The 14,248-nt window shown below is 44.9% G+C and overlaps 1 protein-coding gene across 2 annotated transcripts in view; it reads left to right on the top strand.

Annotated features, from left to right (window-relative positions):
* The first annotated feature begins 4,102 nt into the window (after positions 1 to 4,102).
* The window catches only part of acap3a (ArfGAP with coiled-coil, ankyrin repeat and PH domains 3a), a 48,958-nt gene continuing 38,812 nt past the window's right edge, over positions 4,103 to 14,248 (top strand). For both annotated transcript variants that reach the window (XM_062458878.1, XM_062458877.1), the window contains exon 1: positions 4,103 to 4,323. In XM_062458878.1, coding sequence (XP_062314862.1) covers positions 4,277 to 4,323 — 47 coding nt within the window. In that variant the 5' untranslated portion in view covers positions 4,103 to 4,276. The remainder of the gene's footprint in view (positions 4,324 to 14,248) is intronic.

The following is a 14,248-nucleotide window of genomic DNA, read 5'->3' as shown; positions in this document are numbered from 1 at the left end:
CCCCGTTTCCAAGAGGAGCCTGCCTCCATCAGTATCAGACAAATTCACCACAGACAAAAGAGACTAGGGCCAACAGATCTTTTTGCATGCAAGTGTGTGTGTGTGTACTGTACACCACATGTTGGGACGCTGGGGGTGGGGACTTACAGTTAAGCAAGCCTCCAGCTCATCTTGCCCTACTTTTCCAAAAAACAAAGTGCACAGAACAACAGAGATGCACCTGGAAGCCACACCTCTTACATTGTTATAATGGGTCCAATGAACTATAGCATTTAAAACATACATTTAACACCTTCAATAGTCTTCACACTGAAGAACGTCTACCGTTAGTTACTTTGTTAACTCTTTCCTGAGTCATTGGCTTTATTTCTCCACCTAAATGTGCCTAACTCTTTAAGCAGTAAACGTATCGATCCCATTCTCTTCATTTCTTTGTCTTTTCCTCTGTGAGCAAGAAAATATGCTTTTGTTGTTGAAAGGAGACTTTTGCAGTTGATTCCAGTTGACACAGTAAAATGTACTTTATTATGTATGTTTTAAGCTTCATTAAGTAAGAATTTACTTTGTAAATTATGTAAGGTTTTCATGCCTTGACTAGACATAGGAATACTTCGTAATAAAAACAACAATTGACTTTCAAAGAACTGTGTTCTAAGACCTTGTCCGAGCCAAATGGCGTTGGCTGTCAGAGTGAGTCTCCTTAAGCAATTAGGCTTACCCCAACACGATTATCACACAAATGAACCAAGGTCAGAACTTTTAATGACTCTTACTACGGCAGAGATAGAAGCCTGTCTGATGATGTTTTCCTTGAGGATTACCAAAACACTCAAATGTCTCTATGTTGAAATGTCAGAACAAATACATATTCTTTTATGTGGAAAACCTGTATATGGAAATGTATGTTTGGAACAGATTACTTTGATATATAAAGCAGACTGTACATGTGTACTGACATACTAAATTTGGCTTGCCAAAATGAATAACAGTGCAGCTAGCTAGGGCTTTCAAATGCCAAGGCAATTGGTCTGAAAAATTTAGAAGACTTATTTTAAAATAGCTACTGAATAACTAACCAGTGCTGTTAACATGTGTGCTGAGTGCCTTTGGCAGCTACTAAGAAAAACATCATAGGTCAAAACCATTCAGCTTGGCCTTTTTAAAACAGGGGCATTATGGCATGTATTGAGGTACATGTTGCATGTCAGCATTATTCTAGACATAGATGCAGTAGGTATTGCCAACATTCATATGGAGATACATTTTAGTTATCAGGCAATCACCTCTGGAGAGCTTTCCTAAATCATGGTAGGGAGAGAAAAACATCAACATCCATCTCTCATGTACACTTATGGATCAATGATCAATCATTTACTCTGTTTAAAATAAGAGGCCATATTCAGTATTATTTCCATCAAATCTTGCTGATTATTACATGTTACTTCCTGTAAGATCCATTGGTTAGATAGAACTAGTCTAGAATCAGAAATTAATATTAAATGTTAACTTTAACACTGACTTTTTACCATCATTCAACAGTCTAAAGCTACATTTCTCTAATGAACTGTGAGGGCAATAGTCATCAATGGCAAACTAATCATTTCAGTCAGTGTTTCTTAATGATCTTCCTCCATCAGACCTCAAGCATACTGTATCAGTGTTAGAAAAACGAAACCTCATTGGGACGACATGTTAGCGTAGGGAAGCAGAGGGAACACATGACATGCATAATACACAACATGCACATGTCTCTGCCTCTCTCTAGTAGTGGCTTGTCAAGCCTCGCACCTGCAGTCAGAAAGGATAATGTAACGCGCTGTGTGCTCAGCGGCATGGCTCAAGAGTGGAGCCTCCCTCGCTCCAGAAGACCACGAGGGGAAGAGAGGGATGGATAGTGGGGAGCAGAAGTAGGTCACATTCCCGGAGACCCACATCTCTCTGGATGATTCCATGCGGCAGCACTGCTTATGTCTGCCTTTAGAGGGCTTTTACCACGACCAAAATCCGAGTCGACAGCAGCACCACCCTCCTTCTCACATCGCAGAGACAGAGATTATCATCCCTACTCCCTGTGGATCCTGACATCCTGCAGATGCACTGCGTGAAACAAAAACAGCAGGGAATAAGGTCATGAGCAGTGCATTTTCACTGCAACATGAATGTTGCAGGACAGTTTTATAATAGAGACCTTTTACTAACCTAATGCCTCTGTGGTTACTCACATAATAAATGTTTAATTACCTGCATGGACCTTTACAGTGTGTTTATTGACAACAAGGGAATGTGAAAAGAGGAATTAGTGCATTGTAATACAGTACTGTACCTTACTTATACAGCCAGCAGTGTGGTTCTGTGTTCCCCATTATCTTCACCCACTAAGTTTCCTCAGAGTATCTTAGACATTGTTCATTTTTAGCTCAGCCTGCTGACTCAACAGCTCTCACAAGGACCAGGAAACGCTTTGATCTTAGGTGCAGAAATACAGGGAGAGGCAAGAGACTGAGAAATCTGTCTTGATTTTTGCATGTCTAATTTTAGCCCGTAAGGCAATGGAGGACATTTATGTAAGACTAGCGTTGGGAGGTGGGGGAGAGGATGCTGCTGTGAGAGAGACTAACAAACACTTGCTCCAGTCGAGAGAACCTCTCTTCCTGTCCACGAGGCGGGATTAGTATTTTGAAATGGTTTCAAAATACTAATATCTCTGCACATTGTGTTTTGCTTTTTAAATATGAAATGGACTTGAACAGGAACATGAAACTGAAAGGGAGATGTTAACGAGGTGTGATGGAAAAGTTTAACATTTTGGAATTGTACTTTTTCTGAGCCCATAATGACCAAATTTAGACTCAGTGTATCCACAGTACATTTCAATCCCAGTTACTAGATTGGTGGTTAATAAAATAAAATGGCAGCGAGGCACTTTCACAAACACCCAGTGCCCTGTGCATCCCACACAGAAGGGGAGTTCTTCAGTGCTTCAGACTTTGTGCCCATGTGTCCACGACAAAGCTCGTCATCCACTCAAACATCTCACCCTCAGCAGAGAATGGGTGAGGTCATCCCTATTCAGGACCACAGCTCAAACCATGCAGGGATCAGAAGGAAGGAACAATGGAGTTGTTTAAAATCCTCCAGTGAAATCCCAGGCATTCTTCCTCCCTGGCTTTCACATTTCCTGTGAATTAATAATATGCTCTATTTTTGGATTCAGACCAAGCAAATATACGCATGAAAAATCTAATTTAAGATTTCGCAGCAGGAAGGTGACGTGGTGTATTTACTCATTGTTTTAATTCAATTAATCAATCCACCTGTGAATAGTTGTTTTTTTAAATAGTGGATATTTGTCCCTATGCTAAAAAATCCAATTGTATTCTATTTAGGAAGTTTATTCTGGCAGACTTCTGGAGTGTTGTTGATTTACAGTATGTGTGAGCCACGTGAATGCAGCATAACAACTCATTTACATGTGTAAAACTGAGGAGAGATGGAAGAAATGATTTAAGAGGAAATGAGTGATGATGACAAGAGGTAGAAGAGTAGAAGAGATATATTTTCTTCCAGGAAGAGCTTTGTAGCTTAACAGACCAGTTTTGAACCTTACAGATGTTTGCATATGCTGCATAAGTTAACACATTTAACTGCCAAAGCAGAAATCTGTTAATATCATGTTTATCTGTGATAGTTTAGGGATTTATATTTAGCATCAAGATTTCACTTAAGATTGGCACAGAGGAGAAGAAGACTTCGCTTATGCGGTTGCAACTGTGAAGAGAGAGTTGATCAAGTCAGAAAGCTACTGTAAAACATTATAAAATGAACTTTATGTAGGATAACAGCCCTACAGCCATCCCCAAACCACTCTCTGTAAAGGGTTATTGACTATTTCACCTGTCATGATGAAGCTATACTCATCTTTCATACACTAAAATAAAAAAATATTAACCAACAAAGAATGTTGATAATACTGCAACAGAAGTTGCATAGCCTGCAAAACAGCAGATGGCATTTATATATATATGAACTAAGCCAATGCAAAATGCCATGCCTTGTAAGCCTGTACTGTTCTGTGCGCACCACTACAAGTTGGTCGACACTCGCTCGCCAGCAGTCTGGCAGCTCAAGTGTTTAGTCTCTCTCATTGCTGAGTAGACTAGTGACTGCAAGGCGGGGAGAGGACCGCGGCTTATCGGAATACATATTTCCATTCTTCTATCGTTTATTTCGAGAAATGAAAGTTATACAGTAAGCTTGAAGACGTAACTAGCCCAAGATGACGGTGGATTTTGAAGAATGTGTAAAAGATTCACCCAGGTTCAGGTAAGAGAATGCTCTTTCTGTAGAGATTTTAGACTGCTGCTCATCCGCTTGTTGAACGTATGCAAATCGAACAACCTGAGAATGTTTAAATAGCCAATCGGCTTGTACAAACTGTACAAAATCGTATTTAACATGGCATTGGTATTATGTTTTGCATACGCATGTCTGTTTTGCATTTCCTACGAAAATAAGAATGTTTTCTTGCTAGGTATGCTGCTGCTATCTGAAATAGAAGACACATTTGTAATGATATTATACATAGACTTGGTTACAAAGTATTCTTTTTTTTTTGCTCATCGGGACGACCTTGGGTAGGCTCATTTAGCCTACTGATTTGGCACAGTAGTGATGATATACTGTATAGCCTGGATGAGTAACGGTTTGGCGCGAGGAAAAATATATATCCCTCTTGCTCTCACTAACACGTGTTGTTATGGAAAAAAGGCTATATCTACATTGAAAGACACATACATTGTCATCGGTGGTGTAGACACATAGTGGATGCTGATTTGACTTGTAGTGCAGACCCATGGTGTTGCATTCAGGGCACAGCAACGGGGCACTCTTTCAAGCCCCCTCATGACGTATGCATACCGTGTGTATCATGAGACCACTACAGTACCACTATCCGCAGTCTACATAAGGATGTCCTCGAGATTATCGTCTGATAGTGCAAATTGTACTGTAGGCTACTATTGACCATTTAGTGAGTGTAAAGTTGACTTGCATTCATAATGAAAATAGATAGCCTATAACCGCGTAATGAATGACTTAGGCTTGTATTGAGGAAGCTCTAGAGTCTACTCAGGACCATATTAGCCCATCGACCTGCTTCGTAGATGTCGGGTTCAAAGCAGACACTGATTGCAGGTGACAATGTGAATGTGGTGATGCATCACGTGGTCTAATGGCTAAATAGTCCTCAAGTAAGAGGTGTCACAACTGATTTGTGTTTGTATCATTATTTAATGTGCAGTTCTCAGGGAGTTTCTCCCTCACAAAGGAAGCTTCAAACAGCATCACTAAGCACCATCGAGTGGATCAGAGGGGAAATGAGTGGGTCCCACGCATGCACAGCTTCATGCTCTGGCTGTGGTGCACTCATAGCACCAGAGGTTAGATAAATAACACAGGCATTCCTCTCAAGCCACATCCCTTCCCCAGACCTGGCTCTGGCTCCCTGCCTCCCTCCATCCTCCCCCCTCTCTGCTGCCTATGTGGAACCCAGGGCCGTCACTCTTTGTGGGGTATCCAAGCTCCCTGCCTGCCTGCTTGCATGCCTGGTTGGGTCTTTTTACATGTATGTGTGTGCACAGCCGCAAAGCTCCCACAGATAGAATCTCTCCTCCAAATCAAAGACTTCCAGGCTTGGCAGCAGTACCTTAATGGGTGCCATGTGTGGCTGAGAGGCAGGTCTCAATAAGTGCTGAGTGAAGGGTATTTACACAAACCTTCTCCCCATGTTTATGTGCTAAAGAGCAAGTCTAGCGACTAGTGGGATTGCATGGCCTGCAACGACCCACCTTCCAGGGATTTGTGGTCCTATCCCTCGATGGGTAATCCACTTCTCTGGTCTGAAGGGAACAAGAAGATGAAATTGTCTCCTCTGTCTGGCCATGGAATAAAAATAACTCTCTTCCTCACATGCAATGGTTGGCAAGAGACTTCTCATAAGCTAAAGAACATCAAACGCTCTGGTTGTTGTGTTCTCCTAAGACGGTCATTTTGAGGATTTTTCGAAAAATAATGAATGTCAGAAACTGAATTAAGACCTTATTTTCCAATGGAGACAAATGGAGTGTGATGTCATCTGAAATGACCTTACTCAGATTCCAAAAAGAGAGCGCTTAAAAGCATATTCTCTCAGCCACTCAAACCACTAACAGGGCATTGAGTCCATATTCAAATTGCTCCTTTTGTAGAGCTAAAAGCGTAGCCTAAGTGTTGCGTAAGAACCAACCCTGGAGGTGGATGATCGGAAGGAAGCAGGTCTAGAAAAGAGGGACTCGAGTCTTTTCACAGTTGATACTTTAAAAGGCTTCGCACTTCTCACACGTGTGAACACATGCAGGCCAAGATCCACAAGGTTGCACTCACACATATCACACTGCTCATTTCCAGCCAGCGCGTCAAGACACAGCACAACTCTGTGTTGCCACTAGCGTCACTACACTACGTCCTCGGTTCTGCATTAGAGCCCGACACTCCTGTTGTCCTGGAGATGCTGCTCAGGAGAAGGTGCTGGAGTGACCTCCTCACAGGCTGTAAAAAAGGCTTAAAATCTCAACTAATCTCAACTCTGTGTACCCGCTGTTTGGTCGCTATGGATACCGGTGTGCCAGCAGACAGATGTGATGTAGCGTACTGTAGCAGCCATGGCACAGCAACACTCCACATCTGTTTCTGGGAAGAGGTCCGTAATGGTCACACAGCCACAGGAATGTGTGTGTATGTGTTTGTTGCAGCACAACATTGGGAACATGCTACGTTTGTGTTGTTTTCCCTCCGCTGACATGTTAGTTTTAGGTCTCCCTCACATATGTTGTCAAAAGCCTTACTTTCACTTTGACAAACTTTAATTTCATCAGTACACAAAGTCATATGTAAAGCAAGTCATTAAGAAAGCTCCTAAATGAATGTATTAAGTTACTGCTGTGTTGAACAAAGATGAAAGGATAGTAATAGCATGTCTCAACATTTGAGTCTAATGAGAATGATCTGCTGACTGACTGACACTATTATTTGGTTTTATTTGGGTTGGGTGTTTGTACGCATTGACTGTTACGTTAATGAATGCTTCCTGTCTGTGTACTTGGTGCTGGGTATTCATGAAGCTGACATCAGCCACTGGAGAGAATATCCCTGATTTTTCCTATCCTGTAGCCTCTGATGTCCTGTGGCCTGGACTGTGGTGATCCACTAGGGTCTCCCTCAGCAGAATTCTAGCTTTGTCCATGAAGCACTGTGCTTCCTTCCAAATGAGGACTCTTTTCATTCAGACTGAATGGCTGGCGACAGTGAGCTGCAAGGGTCCTTCCTACCCCAAGTAAACAGGACTGATGTGAGGCAGCCTTCATTATGGGCGACGGTCTTGTCAGTGACTCATGCCGAGTAGGCCTGGTGGAGGACAGCCTGTGACCTTTGACCCCCACGCTGTTTGTGCATCCCTGTCTTGTGTGAGGATGACTGGATGTGTGACCCAGAGTCAGATGACAGGGGAGCGTGCCACATTCCAGGATATGCCTGCTCCAGAGGAATGCTGGGTATGTGGCACAACGTCCTGCTCTGTGACAGATGACAACACTACCCTCAGGTTACACTTTCTGCAATGTGGAAAATCCTGGAGACAATATCCTGGCTCTTCCCCATGCTTTATTTTGAGTTTTGTCAAAACCTTGTGCACCCTATGTAATGCCCAAAATGGAATACATCATATTTGACCAGTAGAACAAATATGGGGGTGTTTATTTCTGTATTTAATGTCCTCTGCTGTTTTCCAGCTGACTACTTTCATTGCTAAAAAATCTACAGTACAGTAGATACAGGAGGTAAATTCGAGTGGCAACTGCTTTTGTGTGCTTTTTTGGAATGTACAGGATGAGTAATTCCTTGTCTTCTTGTTGGTTTAGGTTGTGTCTCTGGTAATAAAGGAACTTACAGTATATTTATTCTCTGGCATTCATACTCCGTGTGATCCTAGAGAGATTAGACCACTATATCAACAGAAGGACACTTGTTGACCATATAAACCCAGGATCTGGCCAATATTCCAGTCAGAATGCCAACAAGGTGTTTGTCTTAGGAGATGGATTACAGTCCAATGTGTTTTCTCACAACCGTAATCTCATTTGCAGGAATTGATAACAATCTTGATATGTCTCAGACTGGGAGATGAAACATGGAGGTACGAGAGCAGTCCCCTTTGTTCTGAGCAGGACCAAAGTTTGTCTGATCATGCGTCTGTTGTGTTATTTGTGAAGGCGCTTTTTTCCTCCTTCGCTGCCTCAGCTGCTCTGACCTGGGAGGCCTTCCTTGCTGCGTGGTCATGTTGCTTCTGCTCTAGTTCATACTGACCTCCTTCCATCTTGAATCTGTGTCAGCTGCCCTTCTGTTCCGCCAACAGGGCTCCTCCCTGCGCGGTGACTTTGGCCAAGGCCGGGGGATGCCGTTATGCTAATTTAGGGAGTCATGGCTTCAACACCAAGATGGTCATCTACTGCATGACAGCACACACAGTGATGCCTGCAACTGGTAGTCATGTTCAATTGTTAGCCTAAAACCATGTTTTGGACGCTTGAAGTCTGAGACAATGAGCATGGCAGCCTATCTACGGCCTGTTTCGTGTCGCTGCCTGTGTAATCTCTGCATTAGACAGATTGCATCCTCAGCTCTGCTACCATCCCTCCCACCCTTGCACGTTGTTTCTGCTATTTTCATTTTCTTCCCTTCTGGATGTAATTGTTAATGTGAGGCTGGCCCACAGCATTTTCACCATCTTGTTTAAGGTGTCACTGAGCCTGTGCAACTCCAGGTAATGAAAGCGATAGGGATTAAGTCAGCAGTTTGACAGTGTGTCCTAATCAGGGATTAGCCCACATTTCTTGTCTTTTCAATCCCAGCATGGTGAGGTGACTCACCTGGAAACTGGTGACAACCCCTCTAGTGTCACTCTTGGGGGGAAGGGTGTATCAATCTCAAATATATGTAGCAATATAGTACTGTTGGCTCCCTCACCATGTCAGAATACAAGACTGCTGGGCTCTCTTTCAGAAGGGAGTCATTGCCCGCTAAAGAAAAGTCTTTCATCTTCTTCAGAGGAGCTGAGATGAAGACCTTGTGCCAGCTGGGTGCCTCATATTTTGCTTACCAGCCTCTCTGTCTCCCAAGCAATGTAGGGCAGCCTTTAGAAGATCTCTTCAGCTTGATTACTGCACTGTTTGAAGGATGTCCTTTGGAGCAGGTTTGTCTTCACAGCCGCGACAGGTCCAGGAGGAATGTGTAACGGTGGAGGGCTTTTGAAACAAGGTGTGTTTCTGTTTTTCTAGTTTAATACAGCAAAGCCTTCTGTTAGGGTTAATCATGGACATGGAAAATATCATTTATAAAACCTAGGCTCAAGTTCCTCGTGGAGTCCCTACATAAAAAATAAAAAATGTGATCATAAAACGATTTTCCTATTCACTGAGGTATTGGTATCTTTTTCTATTATTTGCTGCTCATTAAATGGTGATTTTGTGCATCTTTAAGGAGGATGAGCTCTCCCTGGGTGTCTGGAGACCCAGGGATGATGTCATCTCAGGCCTTTGTGTTTCATGAGGGGCACCGCATGAGTCCTGGCTGTCCCTCTCATTTCTGTGTGATGAAAAGCAAGACGTTTCGCACACGGGGAGACAAAGGCGGTGGTGGCGAGCGCTGCATTCTGAACAGCCCGCTAATCTACCACTACAGGACATATCCTTCGAGGTGACAAAGAGACCTGGGAGTAGCGCCAGCACAAACACAGACCTGCTCGCCTCCCTCCGTTAGTCGACGCAGGAGGAGTGTGTGAACAGTGTATTAAGTTCCGGTAAATGTAATTACCTAACCGTATGACTGTCACTCTCCCTCTCTGTTCCGGACTCCCTTTTGAACTCAACCTCCCTGTGTTACCACAGGCCGCATGCGGTGTTTAAGTCTTTCAATCTGTTTCACGGATGCACACCCGGCCTTAAATGATGGATGAGAAGGACAGGCATTGGTATTCTCCTCACACTACGGCCCTGTGTTCCTTGAAGCAGCGTTGACTGAGGATGGGTGGGGAGGCCGGGAGGAGCTGCAGGCAGCGGCAGCGCAGGACCCGCTCACAGCAGCGCAGATCAGGAGTTATTGAACAGAGGAACCTGGTTTTTCATCTCTGCTCTGTGTAGGCTCTGCTGGTTCTGCTGTACTCCTGCGCTCTTTGTCTTGCTGTCTGCTTCTTGACATTAGCTATGAGTCAGTATTTGTTTTTCCCATCGGATTTAGTTTATCTGGCCCCAACATCTGATCTCAATTCAATGTAGATATCAGATATCTCTTACTGCTGGAGGAGAAAATCCACTTTTCTCTTCGTCTGTATCAAAAGGGCTCCAATTTCACCTTGACACAGACCCAGTCATGTGTTTCTTCATGGGAGAGCTGAGCTACAGCTAACTCATTCTTCTTAGTTCCAAACCAACTGGAGCTACATGATCGAAGTTCATACTGATGGTATGCATAACAAAATGAAATGAACGGGTGAGTTTGATAGCAAATAGATTTCCGGAGCATCAGGATTAGTGAGGAATACCTAGGAGCCCAGCCTCCACCCTTCATAACCTCTCACAGAGGGAGTTAAGCCTGCACTGCAACGTGACTGTCCAGGGACAGTCGAGCTGTTCAAAAGGGCCATAATTCAGAGGTAATATAAATAGTCTGACTAATGCCCCTGGTGGATTAAGCATACTAGAGCCTGGTGATTTACTACAAGAGACTGCGATACAGGAGACCCGTGTACAGGAGGCTACACTAAAGCAGAACGTCCAACAGAGAGAGATGACATCCATCCTGTGGGCCTGTGTGTCTCTGACCTTCACTGTTTCGCCTATGGTTTTCATGCTGTCCTCGTCGATGAGTATTTTTCTGAGGCGTAATTACTTTAATACATTACTGTATTTTCCTCTTTACATGGTTACAGATATGATAAATGTCCATATGGTTTTCACATTAGCATCTTTGTATCATCCCTTATTTCACTGACCATATTTTACTAAAAGATAATTGGAAAAATGTCCAATTTCCTGCGGCTGACCCTCGCCTCCATGAGTCTAATATCTCCAGGGCTCATCCGTAGGGCTGTGTAGATCAGGCTGTGTGTGTGTAGATCAGGCTGTGTGTGTGTAGACCAGGCTGTGTGTGTGTGTGTGCCTGTGTGTGTGTGGCCAACAGGGTATAGAGCATGTGGGGCACAACCCTCTCCCGGGAGGGCAGGAAGAGACCAGGCGCTCTTGGCTTCTCTCTGCTTCTCTCTGGATGAGTAATGTGCCAGCTGATGTGAGGCCCACAGATAGAGGACTTCTGGAGCTGGGTGTGGTGACCTGTGCTATTAGGTCTAGTGTGTACGCCTCCAGTCTCCACTGTGTCCTCTAGACACAAGAAACACACAATTCTGTATCAGGTCACAGGGACAAGCTTGATTTACGAGGGGCTGGCTCGTGGGTGATTTCTGTAGATCTTGGCTTGATGCTTCATACATATAGCCCCTAAAGACCAGTCTGTTGGATGATTGTGTGTGACTGTGTGTGATTGTGTGTATTTGACTACATATATGCAGGTAATAAATTGGGTTTAAAATGAGGGGGTTCTTTTCCAGGTGTGTCGACATGGCCCACCCACCAGCACGTCCCAATCCTCACTGTCACCCCCCTATGGAGCAGGAAAGGAGGGGCTTCCTATGGAAAGGCTCTGATTGCATGGTAGATCTATATCCCAGACTGCACAATAGGCCTGAGTGATAGGAGAATTGGGATTTGATGTGATACCTTGATATTGAATGTGAGACACAGACAGAGACAGGGAGCAGTAGAATTAGAGAGGCACTGATTCAGCTGGATCTACATTCCGGGTCCATGTACACAGGTTCTGGATCTGGTTGGGTTCTGAAATGCTGAATCACATGTGTAACCCAGACCAGCATCTGGTTGTGATTTGGCCCATCCCTCTTTCCCTCTCTCTCTCTCCCCCCTCTCTTTCTCTCTCACTCTTCTCTCTCCTTTCTGCCTTCCAGCGAGGCAAGCGGGGGCTGACTTCCCAGAGCAGTCAGGAAATGCGTCAACTCTCTGAAATATTAAAGAGGGCCCAGAGTAGAGGGCACCGGGGGAGACGGCCGGGCTGAGGCCCCAGACCTCCGACGCCTGGCCCCTCTTCTCCTTTGGGAATCACCACTCACTACAGGGTCCTCAATGTCTCCATTCTCTGTTAGCGGTTCATACATGTTCATGATACAGTGGTATGAAATGGCAGTAACATTTGACACTTGTCTGTTAAAAGCTCATGGTATTCGAGAAATACCCATGAAATATCAAAGAATTGTGGTCTTATTACTAGCCCAGCATCAGTGTACTCAATGTCTTTACATTGGTGTCCTCGTTGGTCGGTGTGGTTGTTTCCCCCCCTGAATGAAGTCATTAACTGTTGTTTTCTAGCCTTTGTTGATGTTTGTGCTAGTAGTCTCCTGAGAGTCCTTGCTTCAGAGTGGAGGCCAATGAGCCATGACTGGAGTGGTTGTTAGTACAACATCTTTTCCTTCAGTCCTCCTCCTGGGAGCAGCTGGAATGTGTTTTTGTGTGTCATTTTTCGCTTCATTAACTGAAAAAACACCTATTCCATCCCTTATTTCATCCAAATGTAATCCACGTCAAAACAGCTGTTGTTGATTGTTGTGCTTCACTCCTTTGGATCACTGCCATCCTCACGTGTGGCAGGTTTCTGACCGGTGTCTTTCAGGCATACTACGTCCTGCAGATGTTTTGTGAAGGGGGTCTGGTCACGGGAGGTTATCAGCTTCCAGGTCGTCTGGTCTGTCGGCTGACTAAGGCCAGCGGGTCACACAGGGGACGACCAGGATCTGACTAAGGCTGGCGGTTCACACAGGAGATGACCAGGATGAGGTCAGGGGTCAGGGTACAGAGCACAGGAAGCACCTGGTGGAAGGAGGGGAGAGGCTGACACTGCAAATCACCTCTGTTATCTCTAGGTCTCAGTCTGGGAAAACATCCCCACCGACCCTATGGATCAGCGACCAGCAGGAACGGTCTGCGTGACATCTAACTGTTTATTTGACACATACAGCCCCGTTCCAATCCGAGCATTTTGACTGATTGCATTATCCGAAAGGCTCAGCAACAAATGGTTGACGGTAGCAAATGCTTTGCACTCTTCGAGTGAAGTCGGCTCTTTCTCTAAAACATAAGCTGTTTCTGAAAGCTCAACCTCCAAAAAGTTCTCAGACAGGAAAGAGCGGAATGCTTCACACGTCTGGTATGTCTTTCTAGTTCAAGCCGAGCGGCATGTTTAGCCCACAAAAATGCCGGGAAGACTCCCAGCCCAGCTCTGGACAGTAATCGTGGCTGTTGAAGAGGGAATTTCACTCGGGGGAATTCAGCTTTTTCACTCAAATGTCAGAGAATGGAAGGGTGATGGAGCTGCTCTGGACTCATTCACCAGCCCGTAAGCCATACTGCCAGCCTAATGAGCTGGTCAGAACAAGGCGGGCAGCCTGTGTCTGTGGACTTCATTGTCTCCCTCCCCACAATGGAACTCTGTTCCTATTCTCACAGCCAAGTCTTTACCGTTTGTATGCGTACGCTCATGCCTGTGTGTATGCTCCCTCATCTACCCTATGTCTTCATTGACATATTTCCTTGTTGGAGTTATGTCAGACCACCTTGTGTTAATGTAAACCCTCTCCACCAGCCGAGACGCTTCATGTCCGGAGTCTTCTCTCGCTGCCAGATTTTCCCCTCCTTCTCACTGTACCATCAGCGTTTCTCGCTCAGCCCTCTGGAACTGGTCAATCTAACCCTCACATGCTCAGTGCTTCCGTGATCGATGGGACATCCAGTAAAAGGGCCGTGGCGTCGGAGCGGTGATGCTGGGAGAGTCTTTGGGACTGAATGTCACAGAGCATCATGAAGCAGCCCAGCGTGCTGAAAGGGTTAACCTCTGTCACACTTCCTCATACATGACAGCCTTTGTTAGGCAGCTCTGTTCCCTGTCTGAAGTGCCATTTCCCCATGGGCTCTGGTCTAATTGCCCGGCCCCTGCACAGACACACGGGGGGTTAGGGCGCAGAGCTAGCTAGCTGCATAATACAGCCAGCTGGTTAGTCATGTCGCCTAATGACAGCCAACTACTAATAACCTCTTCT

The sequence above is a fragment of the Osmerus eperlanus genome, chromosome 4 (assembly GCF_963692335.1).
Source record: "Osmerus eperlanus chromosome 4, fOsmEpe2.1, whole genome shotgun sequence".
NCBI lineage: Eukaryota > Metazoa > Chordata > Actinopteri > Osmeriformes > Osmeridae > Osmerus > Osmerus eperlanus.
The sequence above is the reverse complement of the archived record's forward strand: the minus strand, read 5'-3'. Positions and strand labels throughout refer to the sequence as shown.